Source organism: Ahaetulla prasina, chromosome 1 (genome assembly GCF_028640845.1).
Source record: "Ahaetulla prasina isolate Xishuangbanna chromosome 1, ASM2864084v1, whole genome shotgun sequence".
NCBI classification, from domain to species: Eukaryota; Metazoa; Chordata; class Lepidosauria; order Squamata; family Colubridae; genus Ahaetulla; species Ahaetulla prasina.
Window position 1 is genome coordinate 57,585,221 of NC_080539.1, and position 27,753 is coordinate 57,612,973.

The 27,753-nt window shown below is 42.8% G+C and overlaps 1 protein-coding gene across 3 annotated transcripts in view; it reads right to left on the reverse strand.

Moving 5' to 3' along the window:
* The window catches only part of PTPN14 (protein tyrosine phosphatase non-receptor type 14), a 142,001-nt gene that overhangs the window by 33,479 nt on the left and 80,769 nt on the right, over positions 1–27,753 (reverse strand). For 2 of the 3 annotated variants that reach the window (XM_058165386.1, XM_058165388.1), the window contains exons 4-8: positions 16,568–16,683; positions 14,351–14,415; positions 7,042–7,112; positions 5,941–6,028; positions 2,569–2,657 (exon numbers count right to left, since the gene is read on the reverse strand). In XM_058165386.1, coding sequence (XP_058021369.1) covers positions 2,569–2,657; positions 5,941–6,028; positions 7,042–7,112; positions 14,351–14,415; positions 16,568–16,683 — 429 coding nt within the window. The remainder of the gene's footprint in view (positions 1–2,568; positions 2,658–5,940; positions 6,029–7,041; positions 7,113–14,350; positions 14,416–16,567; positions 16,684–27,753) is intronic. The other variant, XM_058165387.1, reaches the window with a different exon arrangement.

Below are 27,753 nucleotides of genomic sequence, written 5' to 3' on the forward strand. Positions count from 1 at the left end.
ACACTCTCTACAACCTTCGCCACAAAGCGAAGGTTGGAGACTGGACGATAATTACCCAAAATAGCTGGGTCCAGGGAAGGCTTCTTGAGGAGGGGTCTCACCACCGCCTCTTTCAAGGCGGCGGGAAAGACCCCTTCCAACAAAGAAGCATTTATAATTCCCCGGAGCCAGCCTCGTGTCACCTCTTGAGTGGCCAGCACCAGCCAGGAGGGACACGGGTCCAGTAAACATGTAGTGGCATGTAACCTCCCCAGTAACCTGTCCTTGAGACCCACAGAATCAAACTCATCCCAAACAACATCAACAAGACGCGTCTCAGTCATCTCACCCGGATCATCGCAATTTTGGTCCAAACTATCCTGAAGCTGAGTGATTTTATCGTATAGATAACCACTAAACTCCTCGGCACGTCCCTGCAAGGGGTCATCCCGCCCCCCCTGATGTAGGAGAGAGCGGGTCACCCGAAACAGGGCGGCCGGGCAGTTATCTGCCGACGCAAAGAGGGTGGAAACGTAGGAACGCTTCGCCACCCTCAGTGCCACTAGGTAGGTTTTCGAAAAAGACCTAACTAGTGTCCGATCAGCCTCGGAACGGCTGGACCTCCAGGTACTCTCTAGGCGTCTTCTCCGGTGTTTCATCTCTCTCAGCTCCTCAGAAAACCAAGGAGCCAATTGATATCTGCGCCGGGTCAGAGGCCGCAAAGGCACGACACGGTCCAAAGCCCCAGCCGCAGCCTGTTCCCAGGCCGCAACTAGTTCTTCGGTCGTGCCGTGGGCAAGATCCTCAGGAAACGGCCCAAGCTCCATCCGGAACCTCTCGGGGTCCATCAGGCGCGTGGGACGGAACCAACGCATTGGTTCTGTCTCCCTGCGGGGGTGAGCGGTGGTCTGAAAGTCTAGGAGGAGGAGAAAATGATCTGACCATGACACAGGAACTGTCACTAAATCTCCTAATACCAGATCATTAAACCACTGTCCAGAGATATAAATCAAGTCCAGTGTGGACCCCCCCCATGTGTGTAGGGCCATCAGTTACTTGAATCAGGTCCAAGGCCGTCATGGAAGCCTGGAACTCCTGGACCACCGTTGATGACAAGCTGGCCGATGGCAGGTTGAAATCCCCCATGACCAAAAGTCTGGGAATCTCAACCGCCACCCCGGCAAGCACCTCCAATAGCTCAGGCAGGGCTGTAGTCACACAGCAAGGAGCCAGGTACGCGATCAACAGACCCATCTGATTCTTATGGCCCCACTTCACAAGGAGGGATTCACAACCGGCTATCTGAGGCACAGTGGACTCTCTCGGCTCCAGACCTTCCCTCATCACAACCGCCACCCCTCCACCCCTACCCTGGGCCCTCGGTTGATGGAATGCTCGGAATCCTGGAGGGCACAGTTCGACTAGGGGTACACCCTTTTCTGTGCCCAACCAGGTCTCCATAATGCCCAAAAAGTCCGCGGACTCCCCCTGAATAAGATCATAAATCAGGGGGGCCTTATTGACCACGGACCGGGCATTGCACATCAACCGGAGGCCCAAGCTCTGAGGATCCTGACCTTCCGGGGAACGGGTAAGGACTAAGGGGCCGGAGCAGGTGATCACTTTTAAACAGCGAGCACGTGTTCCCAGAAAATGATACGGCCCCTTGCTTCCGCCATATCTGCCCCTCCCACTTACCATACAGATGGAACCGCCCTCATCGCCTGGAACGTGCCCCTCCTCCCCCGCCCTCGGACCAGATGAAAAAACGCCGTGAACAAACCCTCCTCGACGGGTTTCCCCCCCCGTCTCTTACCTCCCCCCCTTTAAAAGACCCTTTTTAAAAAACCTATTTACAAATCCCCAAAGGTTTCACTTATGTAACGTGAACTAAACTTATGCACGGGCAATATAAATAATATATTTTCAGAAATTTAAATTGCATGGGGAATTTTATGAAAACCTAATGAAAATGTTTTTAAATAATGCTATGAAATTTTTTTAAAAAGTCAATTAAATTAAAAAAAAGGAAAGTGCTTCAGTATCGGACAAAACCTTTACTGCCCACCATGAAAGCTGGAACGCCCATTAGTGGGCGGTAGGGACTACCACTGGTCTAAACCATAATATATACAAAAACTGTTAGGTGAGATCAATGGGTTACTAAGTCTAGTATACTGCTTCCCCTGTGAATCTTGACACCATTAAGCAGAGTATAAGGGCAATTAATCTTCCCTACATTGTTACCTGAAACTCAAATACTTCGGTCACCTAATGAGAAAGAAACACTCACTGGAGAAGAGCCTAATGCTGGGAAAGATTGAGGGAAAAAGAAGGGGACGACAGAGAATGAGGTGGCTGGATGGAGTCACTGAAGCAGTAGGCATCAGCTTAAATGGACTTCAGAGGATGGTAGAGGACAGGAAGGCAAGGAGGAACGGTGTCCATGGGGTCATGATGGGTCGGACACGACTTTGCAACTAACAACAACAACAACAACAACCCTCTACTGAAACTAATGCAGAGTTTCAAATGCATTTTGAACTAGTAGTTAGGATCGGATCAAAATCCCTTCAATCTTACTTTTACCTGTAGTTCACTGTGGATCTTCCCATTGGGTTCTTTAGAAAAATCCCCATGCAGAAAATTCCAAGATGAAAGTCATTTCCTTGATTGTCCTGCACAGAAAGTTAAAATATACATTGAAGTAACTTCAGCCCAAAATCTAATCTCTGAAAATGTAAAGATTCCCATCTTTTGATTAAAACCGCTACGCGGTTCTAGCTTTTACGAACAGTCACTTGCATCAGATATTTCTTGGCTTGAATTGTCATATAATGCTGATAAAACAAATCGGCGGGAGAAGTCCTGGCCTTGCACGTCATGTTAAAAATAAGTCTGGAAATGCATCTCAAAAACATTGCTGGAGCTACAATGCATCAGAATAGGATTATAAGTAGTCTCTGACTTACAACAATTTGTTTAGTGACCGTTCAAAGTTACAAAGGCACAAACAAAAAGAAAAAGTGGTTTAAGACTAGCCCTCACATTTATGACTGTTGCACATCCTCATGATCACGTGATCAAAATTTAGGCACTTAGTAACTGGCATATATTTACAATAGTTGCAGCATCCTGGAGTCATGTGACTGCCACTTGCAACTTTCCCACTCAGCTTCCAATAAGCAAAGCCAATGGAGGAAGCTGGATTCACTTAACAACCATGGGATTTACTTAACCACTGCAGTGACTCGTTTAAACAACCATAGCAAATGTTATAAAATTGCCACGCTTAGCAACACAAATTCTGGTCCCAACTGTGATCGTAAGTCAAAAACTACCTGTATTGGTGAAGCTTGAATGACCTCAAATCATTATATTTTTTTCTCATGGCCCCAATTTACACTTTATGCTTTGGCATTTTTCCCTTTGGTCTTGTGTAGCTCTGCAATGGGACTTGCTTTGGTACTACCATAAATGTCAGTCGCCAATCATAACTAGCCCCAAAATGATAAAATGTACATCACAACTTCCCACTTCAAGCATGAATCTTTTGCCCATATGCCACAACTTTTTACAAAAGGGATGGCGCTCTTGTTGTAGTAAAAGTTTTGTCACTTGCCCCCTTCCCTTTTCTGGGTTCTTGCCAAAGATAACTCATGTGAAGCAGAATGCAAATTTTGTTACAGAATTTGCTTGCTAGAGAACAGAATTTTAAACCTCCTATAGATGTTGCATTTTGGTCGGTCAGCTAAAAACTGAATGTGGAATGTGAAAGGAGGTGTTAATTTCTACCCGGAAATTTCTTCGCTGCAAAAAGTCATTAACTTTGATGCAGACTGTCACAAGATCCAAATCACAGGAGCTAGCCAAACTGTTTATTTACTTCTATCCCTCCAAGCTATTTTGAGAATTGTCCTGATTCTTTCTATCAAGCTGCAGCAGAAGCAGGATTGATCTTGAGCTAGGATATGCCTTAGGGTAGAAATGGAATTGCCCATAGCACATAAAGCAATGGCATGGCTCCATAGCCAACACAAAGAGGGGGAAATGTGTTTCCTAAAGCTACAAAAGGCAATAATTTGAATTATTCTGTATGCACGCAATAATTATTATTGCTACCGGGTAAAAATGTGTGAATTATCAAAGGGGGAAAAATCATATTAAGAAGATTACAGGGAAAAAAGTACAAAGGGAAAATACTGATTGAATTTTAAAAAAACATGCAAGAATGTTAATTTTATTTCTCTCTCACACACACAGACACGTCTTTTTTTCTGTGCAATAGAAAGAGGTTTGGGAATGGGCAGTTATAATGGAGGGATTGTAGGTCAGTGCAAAGTTGTGTATTTTGAGGTTCCAGGCACAAGGCCTCAAGGCCTCAGGAAGCAAAAGAGGGCCGGGAGATTTCACATGTGTCCTGATATCCTCAAACAAATGATGTACCATGACCAGTCAGCAAAAATCAAAAGAACAACAGGGGAAACAATTCTGAACTGGTAAGGTCACTTGTAGAGGGTCATTCTAATACAGATAGACCAGTCGACTGACTCAGTATAAAATGGCATTATATGAAATGTAACAAAAAGCAGGCAAGAGCAATGGACTGGCTCAGTTTACAACTGCAGAAGAATGCAATGAAAGTACTGCAACTGTAAATATTTTGAACAATCCTTTGTTTATTTGTTTTTTCAAAAAGGGCCAAAATGATGAGCTAAAATCAAGGCTGCAAATAGACAGGAAGAAAAGTTTAAAATGTTGCTGGTTTTCTGTTTGTGAAGATTAGGATAGCCAAGTTCCCTTTTTTCCTTTAATAATTCAAAGTATAGAAGACTTTCTGGCACCTGGCTTTAAATGTGAAACAAATTTGAGACCTCCCCCATGTAGGTCTAAAGAGGTACAACTCATTCTACACTCCACTATTTAACACTTCATGGTGCTGTGTTTGTAAACCAGATCTGACATGTGATCTGGAGTTCAGATTCGATTTACTACCTTGTACATTCTTTGCTGTACAAAGAATGCCACAGTTCCATTTTAGTGGCATTTATATGCATATTTCTGTAAGGATCTTTAATAATTTGGAAAACAGTAAAATCTTTTTGGTCTCTTTGTCCATTCATTCAGCGACAGTTCAAAATTACAATGCTGACAAAATGGACTTACAAACCATGCCCATAGTTACAGCCATTGCAGCACTCTGATGGTTACAAATTTGATTCCTTGGCAGTGTGTCTGTCCTTATGATTGGAAGGAAGCTGCAAGTTCCCCCAATACCAGCCTATGTTCCTCTTCTCTCTCTCCCTCCCTCCCTCCCTCCCCCCCCTCTCTCTCTCACACACACACACATACTGGCAATAGGCTGTAGTGTCAGGCCTGGTTTGTAGTAGAGATCCAAAGCTTCAGAAGTCTCAGCCAACTGCCACTGCCCCATCCTCTACAATACATCAATCCTAACACCGCAACTGCATTCAGAAATGTGACCTGCACCATTCTCCAAGGCACACAAGCTGAAGGCCCATGAGAACTGGCTCCAAGATACTTCAGGAAAGAAAGCCTAGTGTGATTGAAAGTTACTTCAGAGAGACCACACGGGCCTCTTAACACAGGGTCCCCAACCCGGGCTGTGGCCTGATAATGGGCCACAGCCGTTTTGGAACTGGGCTGTGTAAGCGGCGGGTGAGTGCACATACACAGATCAATTTGCACGAGCAACAGGCACTTTTCTCTCACCTGCACTACTCCACCACTTAAATATGATTTTAATCTGAATGTCCCTAGACAAAGTCCTTAATCTTAACAAGATATTAATTCTCAAAGGTATAGCTAAGACTGGCTGCAGCAGGATTGGTCCCAAGCCCTAACAGATAAAAGCTTTTTATCTCTTCTTCCTCTTCCACTAACATTTATCTATTAAGAAGTTTTTACTCCACCAATATAGTATAAGCACTAACCCCTTACCTTCACAGGAAAACTTTCCTGCCCAAATCCATCTAGTCGTTCCACTTCCCTGATGTAAAGCAATTCTGCTTCTGCTGCAGAAAGGCTGCTGCAAATAAAATTAACAGAAATATCACACAGGATTATAGAAAAGGCCAAAGATTTTAACATCCTCTTTGCTTTGAATTTATTTTCTTAATCATTTACATGGCTGCTCATCTCACAAGGGTGACTGTGGACAGCTAACATTTGTAAAAAAGCCCTCTTATACAGTGGTGGGATTCAGCCAGTTCACACCACTTCGGGAGAACCGGTTGTTAACTTTCTGAGCAGTTTGGTGAACTGGTTGTTGGAAGAAATCATTAGGGCAGAGAACCGGTTGTTAAAGTACTTGAATCCCATCACTGCTCTTATAAGATATAAAGAAAGAATAAAAAACAGATAGCAGCTACTGGGGACAACATAATAATTATCAAATTGTATTGGATAATTACAATATTCATATGTCTTCTGTCCATCAGCTTATCCAAATATTGTAAACACACGCTAAATCTGAGCAAAATCAAAGGAAATATTATAAGGGTGCAAATGCATGTAACCTAGTTTCTAGATGTCATTGAATTAACTTCTATATCTGATTAAGCTAAATAGGTATTTCAGTGCACTATCTGCCACTCATTCAGGAAATAGCTTTAGGCAGTCTACCACTTTACCCTAACACCTTATCAATAATACAAGGACAAAAACATGCACACTGCCCTTGTAATCAGTCATTTGCATGAAAATTGACAAAATCAGAAATGTTCAGCCAAAACTGTGCCCTCATATCACAGCAAAATTAATGGTTTGCCCCAAAGTGGCCAAATACGTTTGAGAAATCTTGCAAGAAGAGCATCAGAGAAACTCTGTGCCCTCATTGTTTCTTCCCTTAATCTTTTACAAGTCTCATTTAACTAACATGACTGACATGGGAACAGACATTCTTTTCCTGAGACATGAAGTTCCGTTCCACATAAAGTTACTGCATAAGTTAGAAAAATAGCTAATTTTAAGAAATAGCCTATTGGCTGAATAGTAATTTATACTGACAACAATGTAATATTAATAATTTGGAAACCAAACCTATGATTTTTGTGTTCCTGGACTACCTTCTGAATCAATTCTTCCAAAATGGCTTCATTTTGAATCAAATCCTGCAAAATAAATTGATAACAAAGAACTGTGTTTATTATGAATAAAGGAATTCAAAGAATCAATGCCTTTAATTTGCTTTTATTTAAACAATTTGCATGCTCCCCTTAATCACACAGTGATTCTAAATGGAGTTAAAATATCAAGAAAATAACGGTTACAAACAAAAAGAAACTGAATCACTAAAAGAGTACAGGATGCACAAAGGGGAGGTTAACGACACACACATTATATTCAGAGCTTCAGAGCTGAAGAAGCTTCTTGGATGAGAAGCAAAATGTCTTCAAAGAAAAACCAGAAAGTCCAGTTGCCTCTTGAAAAAAAGCACCTTTGGAACAACCATGACCTGGATGACTGAGAATCTCCATAGATTCTATGGAGCAAAGCCCTCTTATGCTACCCAGGATTTTACAGAAGGCCAAATGTCAGGACCATACGGATCTCAGGGAACACCCTATTCCACAGCACTGCTACAGAGAAGGCACATCACCTAAAACCCACAAGGCAAAGTGCTTTACATCTGGTTCCTGGCATGCCAAATTTTCCAGATCTTATCAGTTCCAGAGAAACAAGACAAAGACAGTCCTGTAAGTAACCAGGACCCAAGCCATGAAGGGCTTTATGGATATCCAAAATAGCACCCAGAAATCCACCAGTAATCAGCACAGCTCACAGAAAAATGTTTTTAATAAGAAAGGTCTGCTCATGAGGCTGTATTTTGATTGAATCAGCTGTAGTTACCAAGTAGTCTTCTCCCCATCCAGACTTATCGCCCTCATGCTCTAGGGCAAAATCTCCACAGCATCATTTATTCAGCTTAGAGTTGAGATGAAAAATTGTGTATTATATGCATATTGGTATTAACTTTGTTCCAGTAGATCAGGGGTGTCAAAAACTCAAGGCCCATGGGCCGGATCCAGGTGCTTAGATCTGGCCCGTGGGCCCACCCTGGGAACAGCGAAGGACCAGCCCGCGGTGACTCTGACAGCAAAAATGGAGCCCGCGAGGGCCACACGCAACCTCCCTGGCTCAGTTTTTTCTGGCAAAGGGAAATGTGTGGCCTCCCCGAGCTTTATTTTCACTGGCAGAAGGCTGCAGGAGGCCGTCACAGCCAAAAATGGAGCCTCAATGAGTGACATGGAGCTGGCCACACCCACCCTGGCCATGCCCCCCTGGCATCAAACACAACCCTCAATGAAATTGAGCGGCCCTCAATGAAATCGAGTTTGACATCCCTGCAGTAGATAATCTTGCCTAGCAGCCTTTTGTGTATGTAGAATAGAAGTGGTTATTTAAATATAACATCTTATGCCAAGTTTACGAAGATAAAATTTACTGTATCTTCATTTCTGTGATGGAAGAAGAGCTTCACGTTTTAAGGAAATTTTAGTGCAATCAATTATTGGTTTGTGTAGCTGTCTTTCATTTGCTCCCAAGAAACAAAATGATTCAGTTACCTACTCTAACATAAAGTTACAATAAATCAAACTTTCTAATATATCAGGATCCATTTGGGAATGGTAGAAGAGTGAAGAAAATATTCACATATTCAAAAAGTTAGGAGAGGAAAAAATTAAACAATTCAAACAGGCTACAAACTAACTGAGCAAACATGAACTGTATCACTTCAGTGCAAGGGGCAAAGAGCTCTTCTTTGAACAAAATCCTGAAGATAAATTCATCTTTCCTGATAAACATTTTAAGTAGACCAACAGAAAATCCCGCCTCACAAATAACTAAGTAAGACACTTTAAATTTAGCCATACATTTGAAAGCCATCTGACCACTGGTGAAATCCAATTTTTTTTACTACCAGTTCTGTGGGCGTGGCTTGGTGGGTGTTATGTGTCTTGGTGGGCATGGCAGGTGAAAGATACTGCAAAATTTCCATTCCCACCCCACTCAAGGGGAAGGATACTGAAAAATCCCCATCCCCAGCTTTGGTCGCGTTGGTGGATGATCTCTGGAGGGCCAGGGACAGGGGTTATTCCTCTGCCTTGGTCCTATTAGACCTCTCAGCGGCTTTTGATACCATCGACCATGGTATCCTGCTGCACCGGTTGGAGGGATTGGGAGTGGGAGGCACCGTTTATCGGTGGTTCTCCTCCTATCTCTCCGATCGGTCGCAGACGGTGTTGACGGGGGGGCAGAGGTCGGCCCCGAGATGCCTCACTTGTGGGGTGCCTCAGGGGTCGATTCTCTCGCCCCTCTTGTTCAACATCTATATGAAGCCGCTGGGTGAGATCATCAGTGGTTTCGGTGTGAGGTACCAACTGTACGCTGACGACACTCAGCTGTACTTTTCCACACCGGACCACCCCAATGAAGCTATCGAGGTGTTGTCCCGGTGTCTGGAGGCCGTACGGGTCTGGATGGGGAGAAACAGGCTCAAGCTCAATCCCTCCAAGACGGAGTGGCTGTGGATGCCGGCATCCCGGTACAGTCAGCTGCAGCCGCGGCTGACTGTTGGGGGCGAGTCATTGGCCCCAATGGAGAGGGTGCGCAATCTGGGCGTTCTCCTGGATGGACGGCTGTCTTTTGAAGACCATTTGACGGCCGTCTCCAGGAGAGCCTTCCACCAGGTTCGCCTGGTGCGCCAGTTGCGCCCCTTTCTAGACCGGGATGCCTTGTGCACGGTCACTCATGCTCTCGTGACATCTCGCCTGGACTACTGCAATGCTCTCTACATGGGGCTCCCCTTGAGGAGCACCCGGAGACTCCAGGTAGTTCAGAATGCAGCTGCGCGGGTGATAGAGGGAGCCCCTCGTGGCTCCCATGTAACACCTCTCCTGCGCAGACTGCACTGGCTGCCTGTGGTTTTCCGGGTGCGCTTCAAGGTTTTGGTAATGATCTTCAAAGCGCTCCATGGCATAGGGCCAGGTTACTTACGGGACCGTCTGCTGCCACCGAATGCCTCCCACCGACCCGTGCGCTCTCACAGAGAGGGACTCCTCAGGGTGCCGTCGGCTAGGCAGTGCCGACTGGCGACACCCAGGGGAAGGGCCTTTTCTGTGGGGGCTCCCACCCTCTGGAACGAGCTTCCCCCAGGACTTCGTCAACTTCCTGACCTTCGGACCTTCCGCCGCGAGCTTAAGACACATCTATTCATTTGCGCAGGACTGGACTAGGGTTTTAAATTTTTAAATGATTAAATTTTAGCTTGGGTTTTAAATTGGGTTTTATTATTTATATCTTATTTTAAATATTTGGCCTTTATAATAAGTTTTTTAGTTGAATGTTTTTATTCTGTACATTTGTGTGTTTTTATATGGCTGTACACCGCCCTGAGTCCTTAGGGAGATAGGGCGGTATAGAAATACGAATAAATAAATAAAATAAATAAATAAAATCCCTTCCCAATCCTGGGGGAAGGATATTGCAAAACCTCCATTCCCGCCACTCTCGGGCCAGCCAGAAGTGGTATTTGCCGGTTCTCCAAACTGCTCAAAATTTCCACTACCGGTTCTCCAGAACCTGTCAGAACCTGCTGGATTTCACCCCTGCACCTGACTTTAAATTCCTACGTACTATCCGTACCCCAAAACAAACTTTAAAGCAGTGGTTTTCAAAGTGGGCAACTTTAAAATATATGACTTCAACTCCCATAGTTCACCAACCAGTATGTTGGCTGAGGAGTTCTGGCAGTTTAAGTCATGCATTTTAAATTGCATGACTGTGTAAATCAGACAAAGGCAGAAGGAAACCAATGTGCTTCAAAACCAATCCTCTTAAGCCATGCTTCTTGCAAGGCAAACCAGCAACGGCTATCCCAAGCATTAACCATTTTACTGGGAAAACTGGAAATTGCTTTAGGTCATCTCATATGATTGGTCCAATCAGTTCAGTAGATCTGTACCAGTCTTCTCTAACCTGGCATTATCTAGTATGACTAGGAATCCTGGCAGATTCTAACCATCCAAAATATACTAGATTGCAGAATGCTAATTTGCAGATCTCCAGAGCTTTGAAGAGGGTCTTTCTCAGCTGTTCTTAGAGAGGTGAAGGACTGGAACCTGGCAATTGTTCTCACTTGCTAGGTTATAAAAAATTATCTCCTAAGCATGATAATTTATTTCTAAAACTAAATATATCCTACAGTAAAAAAAAACACAAAAAAATGTAACAGCTTATTAATAGTGAACTGACTAGAACTTCCAACGTGGGGGAAAAAAGAACGTGGAAGATCTTTTTTTTAATTGCTGGCCATATATTATATGACCAAAAGTCTATGTTATTTGGAAGATGTCATACCTATATTACTTACTAACCATAGGTGTCATACCTATAATAACCATTACCAAGAATCATACCTTTAGCTTTAAACAGGGTTTTCACATGCTGTATGTAAAAATGCTGGGTACAATGAAGGATACAAATGAAACAGACCAGTGGTGTAATCCAATTTTTGTTACTACCGATTTTGTGGGCGTGGCGTGGCTTGGTGGCCGTGGCAGGGGAAGGATACTGCAAAATCCCCATTCCCTCGCCACTCCTGGGGGAAGGATATTGCAAAATCTCCATTCCCACCTCACTCTGGGGCCAGCCAGAGGTGGTATTTGCCGGTTCTCCAAACTACTCAAAATTTCCGCTACCGGTTCTCCAGAACATGTCAGAACCTGCTGAATTTCACCCCTGAAACAGACACATCTATTTTCTTTCTTTCTCTTTCTCTCTTTCCTTTCCTTTCTAATTATTGTGGATGGAATGCTTCACAGGTGTGTATTTATACTTAAATCAAAATGCCTAACTTCTTGTTCGCTGGGGCCTCGCTGTAATATTTGTTCCTGACACTGAAAAATGTAAAACAGTGCGAATGAAAAATGGCACTGTACGTGCCTGTACATAGCTACACACCTGTGAGCTGTTCTGTGTACATAACTTTGTTCTTTTCATTGCTGAAGAAATGTTGTTTCACACAATCTGAAGCAGTACCAGATAAAATAAAACAAGTGCAAAATACAATGCAAGTTGTATTCAATCCCACGGTGCCCACTCAACAGGCTTGCTATTAATTAACTAAAATAGTCCTTATATTTAATTTACTACAGTGGGCAGTTGTTGCTAAAGAACAAGGCTAGCTAAAGCTACTGCTTAGAGAAGACTGGATTAGCTACTTGACTAATTAATCGTCAGCATGTAGCATAATTTTAACTTCAAGAGTTACCCAGAGTTTGCGACAATGAGAGATTTGCTTCAAATACTTGATATGATAGAGTGATTACATCCACTGTTTCAGAGTACAGACACACATTAAAGCTTAATATTCAGGTCTGGGCACCGATCTACTGCATGACAAGCAAATCACTTTTTCTTTTTAACAGAATCACAACCATTCTACAAAGTATGTTCCATATTCTCCTGACCTTCTCTGGAGGTGGACATAGAGGTTTCAACAAATGATATAATTAGTATCTTAAAGAAAATGGTACATTCCTTCCAAAAGAATGTTTACCCACCCTTATTCTTCATTTCTTACAATCCTTTGTGTGGGGAGTTCTACATTTCAAAGAAGGGCTGTTTACTATCATTGGTGTAAATGATTGACTTGAAATTACTGAAAGCTGCTAAGAGGTAGGTAACTTTGTCGCCCTGGGGCATGGGAAATATTTTTGTACTTTTTTTTTTTACTTTGTTTTACTATAGAGAAAAATGGGCCAAGTTTTGATAAAGCAATTATATTGGATATGGACTATATTGATATAGTCCATATCCATGTAAAATATATATTGTAATTTCCATGCAGTTTTTTTCATGCAGGTTATACATACTCATTTTCACTATATCTTGATCCCTAATTACACTTTATTGCTTATAGCAAAGTATACAATTATGCATTTTCTTCTTTTGAAATTGTTTACATGGAAATAGGAATAATTTTGGCAGAGAAAGCAGTACTCAAAGCGAAGAGGATTGCCTTTCCATTTCCAGCCATGATCTTGGAAACACAACTAGATTAGACTAGACTAGACTAGACTAGACTAGACTAGACTAGATTAGAATAGAATTTTTATTGGCCAAGTGTGATTGGACACACTAGGAATTTGTCTTGGTGCATATGCTCTCAGTCTACATAAAAGAAAAGATACCTTCATCAAGATACAACATTTACAACACAAATGATGGTCATAGGGTACAATTTAACACTTCAAACCAGAACAGAAAATTCCCTGTTGCCATGATTGCTTGTTTAAAAAAAATGAACATCCATAGACATGCAGGGAAAATTTCAAGTATTGCAAATTTAACATTCCTAATTTGACACAAATCAGGGAAGCTATTAAACATATTAAGAGCACAAGGTGGCATTCGATATGCCTATTACAAATGCTTTGTAAAATAGGCAAGCTCAGAGTCACCAAGTGAACTGAGTAATGGTAGATTATAATCTGAGTCTCCCCAATATTAATCCAACACTTTAACCACTACATCACATTAACTCTCAGTTTATAATCCACCTTTCTTTCAGGACCTCTAGTAAGCATTCATAATTCCTCCTTCTCTTTCCAGCGATAAACCTCCCCCAACAAGTTGACACAGATATGGCTGGTTTTCAACAACTTCATCACTGGAATACACTGGATTACATTTCTGTTACACACATACCAATATTATAATATTCTATTTTTTTAACTTTTAAAATGTTTTATATAGCATAACTTTTTCCAAAATAGATTAAAGTAACTATGTAAAATAAAAATCAAATAATTTTTGGTGGAGGCATTACTAAAACCGTATCATGAAAGCAGGACAAGTGGAAGGATAAATGCTTATGAAACTATCATTGAAATCAAAAGGGATGACTTGGGACTAGAATTCTTACCATTTCCACCCACTTTTGACCCACTTGACTTAAGTAACTCAGAAAAAACTGTTTGAGATCCCTGTCTTTCAAGCGATAAGGTGTCACAGTCATGCATTCTCTATGGGAGTGTCTACATTCCAGAATAGCTTTTCTACAGAAATCTGATCTGCCCCTATTTTCTATAATTTATTAAAAAGTGGAATTACTTGGACAGCCTTGGAGGCATTAGTTAAACCATCCAATTGAGTAATGGTGTGATTTTTTAAAAAAAAATACATATATCAATTTTTACTGTGGATACTTGATTGTATTTTTAATCCATACATGAGAATTGCCAATTTATCACTAAAGAATCATCTCTTTTGACTGCAGTGGAATACAAATTCAATAAATAAATATATGAAGAGGGGATGGTGGGAACATGGGGAGTTAACTCACCATAGGAAACAAAACATACTGCCGGAGATCATGAGATTCAAAATGAGGGTAATCTCCAAAGCCAACTGGATGGGAAAAAGAAAGAGGAATGAGAAATAAATTGCTTCAGCTTTTACTGCATATGAAACTCTTTCCTAAAAGGTTCTTCAACGGCTTAACCTGGAGGAAGCAGGATTATTCAATATTTAGGTTGAAATCCCTGGCTATGAAGACACAAAAGTGTTTGTCTCATCTAAAAAGTACAGCCATGAAATCATGGGGTTGTATTCATTTTTTCTTGAAAGGAATTTATATCTTTCAAATGGATGGGGGGGGGGGGAGACAAAAATTTATACTTGAATTCCTTCCTTTCCCTATTTTATACATTAACAGTGCTGGATTCTTCTTCAGAAGCAGTAGAAACCTGTTTGAAATTCAGTTGTAATCCCATGATAGCAAAAATAATTTTCACTGTATACTTGAGGAAGGATACATGCTTGAATGTTTCCAAATAAGTTTTTTAATAAAAAATGGAAAGAAGTAAAGGTTTCACTATGTTAGTGGAAGTCTTCCTATTGAGCAATTGAGTTCACCCTATATTTCACTTTCATTCAACATAGAATGGCATTCCTATAAAATATTTCCTTTGCTTTATATAAGTTTTGGAATTGGAGAAAAAGAGTGAAAATACTTCTTAAAGTACATATCCTTAAAAAATATTCTTTCACAACATTTTTATGAAAGATCCACCATTTATCTCTTTTTAAACATTTTGATGCTTAGGAGAGACGGGCAAAATGCCCAGGGGCTTTCTTTTTATTTTATTTGAATCAAAGTCAGCCAAAAAGATTTTCAATACTGGAAATTCCCCTTATTAATTATTCCAAACAAAATATTCCTGTAAACCCACAAGGGAAATTTGACATTATTATTTTGTTTTGTTTCACATCGTAAATATATATTTTTTATAACCAATAAATATAAACTTGTTGAATACACCAAGGTGGTATGTATACAAACAATAAAAATAGTAAGAGTACTAAAGATAAGCTTTTAGGAATTCTCTGTGTATCAGTCAAGAAAAATAGCTTAAAATAAAAATGTGAGCATATGGATTTATGAATGCTCATATCATTCTGATAATAAAGACGTATTTCATTTCAATCCATAATCAAGGTTTTGCAAATACCACTTGAGAAAACATATACTTCATTTAATAGATACATGAAACAATGATTTCATCTGTGATCAAGCTGTAGCTAATTTTAGAGATGCAAACATCCTTTCCTATTTTATACTAAACATTCATTTATGGCTTTGAGAAAATAACCCACAATTTTTAAAAGCAATGAATTAGTTTAAATTCTGGTTAGTGAGAATGAACCAGAAGCAGAAACCATCTTTCCCCTAATTTATTCCCTTAACTATAGTTTAAGCAATCTATGTTAGATTTTCCATGTTAGATTTCTGGGTAACTTTAATTAGTCTTCCTCTAGTGTGTTCTTCCTCTAGTCTTCCTCTAGTCTTAGTCTTCCTCTAGTGTGCTAAAAGTGTGAAGGGAGTTTGCAAGCATCAGCTTTATACATGTGGTAGGAAACTTGTTATATTTTGTTTGTAAAATCCATTGTTTAAACACATTATATTTGAAGAAATCCATTTAATACATGCAAAATACACAAGAAATGGTAGAAGCAGAACAGAAGATAGCATAGCTAAAGTGATACCTGACTAGCCTTCTTTTTAACTCACTTTTTAATGCTGCAGTGCTGGAGGAAAAAGACATGAACCATGAATTCAAGCCCCATCCTATTTATTTCTAACTCTGATCCACTACTCTTTTTCTAGTGCAGTTCACTAATAAAATTGGGTGAGTATCCGACTTATGGAATTAGTACAGAAATAATTATTTGCATGCTATGTTAGGATATTACAAGGTCTCAAACTAAAAGACATCTTAATTATGATCTTCATCCTCAGTATCTTGCAAGAAGCCTAAGGATTTCCACTTCAGTAAACAGAGAAAATAGCTCGTTCAAATGAATGACTCATTCATTTCGGGAATTATTGCTACTTATTGCCACTAATGTTTCCAAAATATACAGTATTAAGCTTTTAAGAATGCAGTTCAGTGTCAATATTTTCCCTAGTGGGTTGCCATCTCCAGTTTAACAGGAATGTATTGTTATATTTAAATAAATAGATAAGAGGGGAAAGAATGGGCAGATGTACTCACTGTACCTTGAGCTGCCAATGTAGCTTGAACGGCCAGTGCAGCCAACCTTATCCCTTGTTCAAAGGAAGATCGCAATCGTCCATCAATAACATCTTTTTTTACTTGAAGATAATACTGGTACCTGCAAACAAGGGACAGAACAGAATGAAATCGAGAGTACCTGAACAATTTTTGTTCTCACTAAGTTTTAAGTATTGATAGGGCTGTTCTGTTCTGTATAGGTCAGGGGTCTGCAACCTTGAACACTCAAAGAGCCATTTGGACCAGTTTCCCACAGAAAAGAAAACACTGGGAGCCACAAAACCCTTCCCGTGCCTGAATATTTCTTGAGCGGCTACAAAACTAGCATATGTAGTTGAATTAAACCTTCTGTTTTCTTCTGAAACTTTTTTCTTGGATTTATCCATGATTGGCCTACCGGGGGTTGAAAAGCTCAATAAATTGCATGCTGGCGGGTGTCGTACATTGGCGGTTGTGACACATATTTTGAGTGACAGGGAGCCGCGGCAGTGGGGTGAAAGAGCCACATGTGGCTCCTGAGCCGCAGGTTACCGAACCCCTGGTATAAGTAAAAGAAATATTGAAGGTGATACTTATGACTAAACCAAGTAGGCATTATATTCTGTATAAGTAGGCAAGGATGACTATTTCACCCTGACCAAAAAAATATATTATTTTTAATGGCGTATCTGCATGGTAGTATTGAAAGGGTTTGAAGAATACCATCTCTTAACTTTGGAGAATATGTACCCTGATATCATCTTAGCCAGGGGTGGGTTCTACATACTTTTACTTCCGGTTCGCATCATGCCCACGCACACGCATATGTGTGCTCTTCTGCACATACGCAGAAGCTTCTGCATGTGCTCAGATCACTTTTGATGACGTTCAGGTCAGTGGGCGGAGGCTCTCTCCAGTTTTACTACCGGTTCTATAGAACCGGTCCAAACTGGGGGCAACCCACCACTGATCTTAGTATTCTCTCTACTGAGGTCACTGTCAAACAGTACCATCAGAAATTAAAAGCAAAAATAATTGAGAAGCATCTGTTAAACATTAAAGGATTTCCTTGGGTGAATGATGTAATATCTATAAAGAGGTTAGGAAGATTGACTTGCTTATGTCCTTGGTTATAATTGAAATGAAAAGAATCAGCCTTTACAACACTGTTTATGAATTTTGCAATTTCTGTTAATATTATAAGGTGATCCTGTGATCTTCCACAACTAAGGTTTTATTTTGCATATGCAAAAAACAATGGAAAGGTCTATAAAAAGTAAACTCTACATGCATAAAGTATGCTAATCAATTTCAATTTCTAACCAAAAGTATTACTTTTCATAAATATCCTTTTAAACGTCCTTTTCCTATCACCTTCAACCTTAAGAATATCTTGAATTGCCTAGAAGAAAGTTCCATTAAAATTAATGGTATTTATTTTTGAGTTGACATGAATAGTTTACACCTCTCATCAGTAACTCAATTGCTGCAATTAAAATGTTTCATTTTTAAAAGAAAAGTGTTGCCAATTAATCAGGTAACTTTTAAAATAACCCACTTTTTCAATTGGTTGAGGGACTTAGTTGTTGTTGTTTTTTTGCAAGCTTTTGGCTTTATCGATATAACCTAACAGAGGTTCACAACTGAAGGTTCTCAAAATTTTAGGTGTGACTCCAGAGCCCCTAAAACATTTAATTTTTAATGTAATAAAAGGGGACAATTATTAGAAACGTCAGAGTTAAACTTTAATTTAGTTTTTGTACTAGTCACAGCCATTTTCTAGGGTGCTATTACTTGTATATCATCCAAAGGCTCAGTGTTTTTTTAAAAAAACATACTCTCCAATTAATTTTATTGGATTCAATTTAGATACTGCCCAACTCAATTAATTCTGGGCAGTTCACAAATAAAAACACAAAAACAATACAAACCAAGCTCAATATGGCTCTGGACAAAATAATAATAGTAATAAAAAAACTGATATTCCTCCCTAAGAATTTTTCTCTGTCAAACATTTTCAATACTGTAATTTTAGGTACAGTATATTGCATTAGAAAAAGATACCATTCAGATACCACTCAAATTAGCCTTGGGGTGTGTGTGTGTGTGTGTGTGTGTGTGTGTGTATTCTGCCACAACAAAAGCACAATCCCACAAGCCCTGCATATATACATGATTAAGGTGGACATAACAGAATAAAACACAAAGATATGGAATGTTTGACCACTTTTTTTGAGAGAGTAATTTCTTATTTTAAGATAAGTGTAATTTGATAACTAGAAACTCTATTGAAAAACAGCTTTGCTCTCCTTCTTATAAAATCCAAAGTCACGCTATACAATCTCTGAAACAGAGGCAGGCAAGCATCGGCCACTAGACAGCACTAAAGCTCCAACAAGCCTGGCTTCTCCAGGTTGCATCAATCACAGCATTATCGCTTCAAACCATCACCAATTACTGGAAAAGAAATCCTGGGACCTTTCACAGAATGAGAATTTCCCAGATATTTTAAAGGCTTTTGAAGAGTATCCAAATGACAGTATGACAAGCGACAAAAAAACAAACAAACAAAAAAACCACTAAGCAGCGTCTACACAAGCCCTTGTGGGGTTTCTTTTTGGGGGGAGGGGGAGAGAGAATGGGGCTGGGTTTAAAAAGTATGTTAAGTTATAGATTGTTTTACTGTGGTTTATCAAACACAATTGTGTGTGCTAGGCCAAACCACAAAGTCTGGTTTACGAACCTAACTGCTGAATTGCATGAATTGGTTGTGTGTTTTTAGGGTCACGGCATCCTGGATGGAATAAGAAAAAAAAAAACCAATTCAAGGCAAAGCTTTGCAGTCAGCAGGGATTCGAACCCAAGTCCAGAATTCTTTCTTTACTTTATAAGTTACATGGAGCTTCCTTGGTTGTGTTACTTTTTTTTTTAGTAGAATACACATGGTTTTATTATCAATAATACGAACACAGATTGACGTTCTCATTTCATGGGAAGCATGTAAGAGTGGAAAACAAGTCCAAACAAAGGCATAATTATAAGATGGCTATTTTCCTTCAGCAGACAACACTATAAGTTGTAAACTTATGCATTATCAGACGCATATCACTGTATTTACAGTCAAATGACAGGATTGTAACAGAGAGGCAGAAGAAGGCAAACTTTTTATCTAAGGTAATTTGGTGCCTCCAGGCTGAACCAGCCAGGATCACAACTCCAGTGAGATTTTTCACTCCTACTCGGATAATCTTCAATTTACAACCAAATTTGGGATCACAACTTTCATTGCCAAGCAATGCAGTCATTAAGCGTATTGCACCCAATTTATGACCTTTTTTGTAGCAATTATTGAAGCAAATAATGAAGTGTATCCAGTCTCTCGCAATTATCTGCATAAGTATACAGTAAATATACTTTGTGAACTGTTGGGGAGGGGTCCATCTTTACCTTTTTCCTACATACCAGGCATTGCAGCCTCTGTTTTCTCTTTGTCTTCTGGAAAAGAGCCCTTGCTCCTACAACTACATTCGACTACAGGAATACTGCAACTGTGGCAAATATATGCAAATTTTTCAAACACCCCCCCCCTATTTTGATCATGTGACTGCAGGGATACCATGCAGGTTGCAAATGTGAGAACCAGTGGTAAATCGGGTTTTTCAATGCTACCCAAACCAGTTGTTAAACCAAGGGTTATAGGTCAAGGCTATCTGGGTTTGTTTTCTCTCAAAATGAGCCTGGAAAGAAATGAATGGCAGAATCCCCGTGTAAAGCCAAACAATGAAACCATAGAGGTGTGTGACAGATTGGTACGAATCTCAACGCAGAACTTAACCCAGAAGTAAGGCAGACAGATTTCTGCATGCAAAAGATTATTTGAGATTTGAGAGGGGAAAAAACCCCATTTCTCAGATCAAAATATCAATTCTCATTCTCTCCCTCTCTTCCCCACTCCCTCTCTCTCACACACACACATTTTCTGAGTTAGAATTCCTGCAAAAATTAACTTCAGGGTTTAATCTTCTGTTTAAATTGCAAGCAGACCCAAAGAGGTGGAGAAGATCAGAAAAAGTTTGCTAATGATATAGATCTGGATTTCTCAACCTGGGCAACTTTAAGATGGGTGCACTTCAATTCTCAGAATTCTTAAACTTGCTAAATTGAAAAACACCAAGAGACCACCATGCATTTGGGATAGTCTCCACTGAATTCACTACTTCTGAGTAGAAACAGATACCTGCCTTCGCCACATTAGCAAGGACTGCTGGTAATTAAGCAGTATGAGTAGCCCTTAACTTATGGCCATAATGGAGCCTGCTCATTACAGTTGTAAGTGGTGAAGGTCGGAAAGTGGGTCACCCTCATGACTGACCAAATTTTACAGTTTTAGTGTAAAATTTTACAACCATGTCGTAAATTTTAAGCCAATTTCATGATAGTAAAGTAGCTGCCTTGGTCATTAAGCAAGCACCACATTCCCTTAAGCAAATCAGTTGCTTACTATGGGCTGGTGTTGCTAAAAACTGGAAGTCAATGGAGAATCTGGTGGGAGTGTAAGCTTCCGGAAGGAAGGAAGGAAGGAAGGAAGGAAGGAAGGGAGGGAGGGAGGGAGGGAAGGAATTTCTGATGCTCCCAATAAGTTGATCAAACTCAACGTGGAAGCTGTTCCTATTCCCACTATTTTTTTACCCATCAACAGTCATTCTGTTTAGGTAAGAAAATATCTCTGAATCATAATAATATCATGACATCAATTCCCTCTCACTCTTACTATGGATGCCTATGGAAAGGAACACTGCTTTGCTTACTTAACTCCTGAAAACTATAATCTCCCTACCTGATCCATCTAGTTTCTATTGTCACTGTTTCTATTGTTCAGTGTCATTAGACACTGAAGAGAAGATAATTAGGTTTCTCATAATTCCAGAAGATCATTCCTTTTGAGACCCAGTTTGTTCAGCTTCTTATTGGCACTCCATGCCACAGAGGCTGGCTTCACGCAATGCTCTGAACCACAAAATAGCTGAACTTGTTTTGGTCCATCATCTTGAGCAAGCCTAGTTTACATGGTTACATTTTGGTTCTATCTGTTTTGTGAACCGAGATGATTAGGTTAATTCAGTAATAATAATAATAATAATATTTTAATTTGTATACCGCCCTTCTCCCGAAGGACTCAGGGCGGTGAACAGGCAGATAAAATACAGACATACACAATAGTTAAAACAACCCTTAAAAAACTGATTTAAATTTGCCCAAAAATTAAAATAATATGCACCCCCATAAAATTACAAAAATTTAAAAACCCATCAAATTCAATTAAAATTGGTAAAAATCAAGCTAGTCCAGCCATACAAAATAAATAGGTTTTAAGTTCGCGGCGAAAGGTCCTAAGGTCAGGTAGTTGTCGAAGCCCGAGGGGAAGTTCGTTCCACAGGGTCGGAGCTCCCACAGAGAAGGCCCTCCCCCTGGGGGCCGCCAGTCGACACTGTTTGGCTGACGGCACCCTGAGGAGTCCCTCTCTGTGGGAACGCACTGGACGATGGGAGATAGAGGCCGGCAGTAGACGGTCCCGTAGATAGCCCGGTCCTAAGCCATGGAGCGCTTTAAAGGTGGTAACCAATACCTTGAAGCGCACCCGGAAAACAACAGGTAGCCAGTGCAGTCTGCGCAGGATAGGTGTTACATGGGAGCTCCGAACCGCTCCCTCAATAACCTGCGCAGCCGTATTCTGGACTAGCTGAAGTCTCCGGGTGCTCTTCAAGGGGAGCCCCATGTAGAGAGCATTGCAATAGTCCAGGCGAGAGGTAACGAGAGCATGAGTGACCATGCATAAGGCATCCCGGGCCAGGAAGGGATGTAACTGGCGGATCAGGCGAACCTGATAGAAAGCTCTCCTGGAGACGGTCGCCAAATGATCTTCAAAGGACAACCGATCATCCAGGAGCACGCCCAAGTTGCGTACCTTCTCCATCGGGGCCAATGACTCACCCCCGATAGACAGCCGCATCTGCAGCTGACTGAACCGAGGTGCCGGCATCCACAGCCACTCCGTCTTGGAGGGATTAAGTTTGAGCCTGTTCCTCCCCATCCAGACCCGTACGGCTTCCACACACCGGGACAGCACTTCGACAGCTTCACTGGGGTGGCCCGGGGTAGAAAAGTACAGCTGAGTGTCATCAGCGTACAGTTGGTATCTCACCCCGAAGCCACTGATGATCTCACCCAGCGGCTTCATATAGATGTTGAACAGGAGGGGTGAGAGAATCGACCCCTGCGGCACCCCACACATGAGGCACCTTGGAGTCGATCTCTGCCCCCCTGTCAACACCGTCTGCGACCGGTCAGAGAGGTAGGAGGAGAACCACCGATAAACGGTGCCTCCCACTCCCAACCCCTCCAACCGGCGCAGCAGGATACCATGGTCAATGGTATCAAAAGCCGCTGAGAGGTCTAATAGGACCAGGGCAGAGGAGTAACCCTTATCCCTGGCCCTCCAGAGATCATCCACCAGTGCGACCAAAGCTGTCTCCGTACTGTATCCGGGCCAGAAGCCGGACTGGAACGGGTCTAGATAGACAGCTTCATCCAGGTACTGGGGTAGCTGACATGCCACCACACTCTCTACAACCTTCGCCGTGAAGCGAAGATTGGAGACTGGCCGGTAATTCCCTAAAACATCTGGGTCCAGAGAAGGCTTCTTGAGGAGGCGTCTCACCACCGCCTCTTTTAAGGTGGCGGGAAAGACCCCCTCCCGCAAAGAAGCATTTGTAATCCCCTGGAGCCAGCCTCGTGTCACCTCCTGAGTAGCCAGTACTAACCAGGAGGGGCACGGATCCAGTAAACATGTGGTGGCATTCAGCCTACCCAGCAACCTGTCCATGTCCTCGGGAGTCACAGGATCAAAATCATCCCAAACCACCTCAACAAGACGGGTCTCGGAACCCTTGCCTGGATCTACCCAATTTTGATCCAATCCGTCCCGAAGCTGAACGATTTTATCGTATAGATAACCGTTAAACTCCTCGGCACGCCCTTGTAGGGGGTCCTCCCGCCCCTCCTGTTGAAGGGGAGAGCGGGTCACCCGAAACAGTGCGGCCGGGCGGTTATCTGCCAATGCAATGAGGGAGGAAACATAGGAACGTTTCGCATCCCTCAGTGCCACTAGGTAGGTCCTGCTGTAGGACCTAACTAGTGTCCGGTCAGCCTCAGAACGGCTGGATCTCTAGACACTCTCTAGGTGTCTTCTCCGGCGTTTCATCTCCCTCAGCTCCTCGGAGAACCAAGGAGCTGGTTGAGACCGACGCCGGGTCAGAGGCCGCAAAGGCACGACACGGTCCAAAGCTCCAGCCGCGGCCTGTTCCCAGGCCGCAACTAGTTCTTCAGTCGTGTCGTGGGCCAGGTGCTCGGGAAACGGCCCAAGCTCCGTCAGGAACCTCTCCGGGTCCATCAGGCGCCTGGGACGGAACCAGCGCATTGGTTCCGTCTCCCTGCGGTGGTGGGTAGCGGTCAGAAAGTCTAGACGAAGGAGAAAATGATCTGACCATGACAAAGGTTCGACAACTAAATCATTTAAAACCAGATCATTCAACCACTGGCCAGAGATAAAAATCAAGTCTAGGGTGCCTCCCCCGACGTGGGTAGGGCCGTCAATTAATTGAATCAGGTCCATGGCCGTCATGGAAGCAATGAACTCCTGAGCCGCCGAGGATGCCACGCCGGCTGATGGCAAATTGAAATCCCCCATGACCAACAGTCTAGGGGTTTCAATTGCCAACCCGGCCAGCAACTCCAACAGCTCAGGCAGGGCTGTTGTCACGCAGCAAGGAGCCAGGTACGTGATCAGCAAGCCCACCTGAGTCCTACGACCCCACTTCACGTAGAGGGATTCACACCCAGCTATCTGAGGCACAGTGGTTTCCCTCGGTTCCAGACTCTCCTTAATAATAACCGCCACCCTGCCACCCCTACCCTGGGCCCTCGGCTGATGGAATGCTCGGAAACCTGGCGGGCACATCTCCAATATGGGAACCCCCCCTTCGGTGCCCAACCAGGTCTCCGTAATGCCCATAACGTCCGCGGTCCCTTCCTGAATAAGATCTGAGTTCAGGGGGGCTTTATTAACTTCGGACCTGGCATTACATAACATCAGCCGAAGGCCCAAGTCCCGAGTACTCTGGCCACTCGGGTCACGGGAGAATCCTGGGGGGCCGGAGCACGCAATCGCTCGTAAACAGCAAGAGCGAAACCCCGAAACCTGATGTGCCCCCCCACTTCCGTCATATCTGCCTCTCCCACTTATCGTATTAATGGCTCAACCCTGACAAACTGGAACGACACCCTCCCCCACTACCTTCGGACCTGTTGAATTAACGCCGCGAACACACACTGGACTTGGCTCCCTCCCCGACGGGTTTCCCCCCCCACCCATCCCCCCCGACCCAAACCCGTCAATTCCCACCCTCCCCTTAAAATTCCCATTAAAACTCCCCTTTAAAAACCGGTTAAAACAACTAGTTAAAAATCCCCTAAGCCCCTTAGTTTTGGCATGCCACCTCTCGGGGTTCCAAAACCCGTCCTCAAGGTAGGCCCTCAATAATGTAGAAGGCCAAACCTGCGAGAGAGGGGAATCTCGCAGGGCAAGAAGGTCAGCTGCTAAAAATGTCCGCATGATAGAAACCCGGTTAGCGGCCCCATCCTGGCCGGTCAAGATGTCACCACCGGCTCTCCAGCTGAGAACAGTCAATAAAGTCAGACTTAGGCGGTAGATGGTCCAAAACCGCCTAAATCAGTTACTACACCAGCATCTCCTGGACAATCCGGGGTAGTCCAGGGTGATCTACAGAAGGGAGCAGGAACAGGGGGAAGAAAAAAGTCCTCCAGTGTCGTGGGCTCCATGGGCTTCGCCTAAGCTCTACGTGGGACGACAGCAGCGGCGATGTCAATGGCCAAGCCCTCATGATCATAACTCCACGGCCCAGCCAGCTCGAAAAAAAAAAGGGAGGAGGGGTCACCCCCATCAGCACCATCCGGCATCCCCATTGGGTTCCTTATCACCGATGATGACCTCGGGGCCGTCGCAGCACTCAAGCAGCGGACAAGTCCAACTGCCCCAGCTGCTGCCGGCTTCTGGGCGTCACCAACAACGTCCAGAAAACGATGTTACCGCCGATGGCGCCGACCTCCAGGCTGGGCTGCCCATGGGGAAAGCACCCCAGTCCAGGACCTTCCTTGCCTCTTTCGGTTGGGGAAGAAACGCCCCATCACTCAAGCGGGGGGTCTAAGGTCTTACCAGATCCCCCCAGCTCAAGTTAATCCAAAAGGGCTTAGTTAGTCCGGAAGGGCTCAACCGCCGCCAGTCCCTACCAGCCCCGGCCATGCCGCCAACACCGGCGCCGCCCACTCAGACGCCGAGCCAGATGCCGAGCCAGGCTGGGCCGCCATTTTCTCTGGGGAGAATTACCTCTCCCGTGGAACTGGACAGAGACAGGGACCCACGGTCTCCAGAGGGGTCCCTCCATGGCCGGTCTGTAGATGTCTTCCTGAACGGCCCGATTAGCCTAAGAACTCGGGCCGTTCACTTGCTAGTGAAGCCTGACTGCTGCCGCCACCGCCGGAACACCGCCGAGAAGTGCCGAGGAGCGCCGCCGAGGAGAAGATATTCCGACGCTCCTCCGGCGATCCTCCGAAGCCGCTCAGCCCCGACAACACCTCTCTCTAGCTGGGAGACTGTTCTCCATTCGGGCAGGGACCCTAAAGGTTCTAAAGGGTCCCTTCTAGCCCGGGCCGGTCAGGATGGGCCGCTGCCGCATTTTCAGATCAGCGGCGCGGCGCCATCTTGGACATGCGCAGATATATTATGCTTCCCTTAAACACAGGCAAGCATGTCATGCAAACCTACCCTCATCAGTATCTTCCCTCTTAAACAGATGCATTTTGCATAGTAAGCTATAATTTTTCGGTTCTGGATAAAAATCTTCTGACTGCCCAACCAAGTTATTATTATTCATCTCTTCTGGCTCCCTTGCACTGAACGGCTCCTACGCACAAGAGCTTCGCCTTGTTCTCCACTTGCTTTGACTGTGAAGCCCTAGAATTATATGGGGCAGTATATAAGTCTAATTTGCTTGCTTTCATAGCAAGGAAAGCAGGAAGAAAACAAATGCTTTGTAAAGCTTCTTCAAGGTTTAAGGCTTCCATGCTGCCTCTTAAATCTCCAAAACTAAAAAAAAAAAATGCCTAAAAATATCAGACCAGCCCACTCAAGGGCTGAATTTAAGTTGCTTCTCAAAAGAGTCCTAGTGCCTCCTCTATTTCAGGAGACCTTGCCAACAAAAATAGCCATTAAGACTGAGGCTATCTGCCCTAAAGCCAAGTCCTCTAGCTCAGGGACCTCCAACCTTGGCAACTTTAAGCCTGGTGGACTTTGTAAAACATTGCTGGCTGGGAATTCTGGGACTTGAAGTCCACCAGGCTTAAAGTTGCCAAAGTTGGAGACCCCTGCTCTAGCAAATAAAGTTAGGGTTTCTTTTAAAAAGGTATTCATTCCCATTGGTGTAACAGTGTTAATTGTACCTTCCTCTGGAAAAGACTAAAAAGAAAACAAAATAAAAGAGGCATTGATTAAAATGTCTAAAGACAACATGTAGAATTTTGACAAGCATATAGTTTTGCAGCTAAAAGAAAGATGAGTTTCAACCCAGTCCTTCCTTCTGTCCTTGGCTGCTTGAATTAATTAGAGCAAATTACAAGAGAGCCCATGAACAATTCAGAAGCACACAATTTAGAAGCACACAAAGCTCTCTTTTTGAGCCGCTTATAATTTAACCCAAATACCGGAGATAATATCAGGAATGTCTATTTTTAAATAACATTTCACACTACAATTACTCTACTACTATTGATGAGAATATCATTGCTAAATATTTCTGGAATTGTCTTATTTGACCCTTACTTCTGTCCTGTTTCTCAAAGGCATTGTGAAAGAAACCTCAACTGAAAATGAAATTGGGGGCAAGGTGACAGCATAAAAAAACAAAACATCAGTAAATTAATCCCAAGACCCAGAAAAATACAGTTAAAGGGGGAAAAGGGTTTTTTTTTTTGAGGGGGGGGAGGCTTTGGAATGAAATAAGTCAAAAGAAAAAAATTGTTTAAGAAGCTTGTCCCATCTCACATAAATGAACAAGGG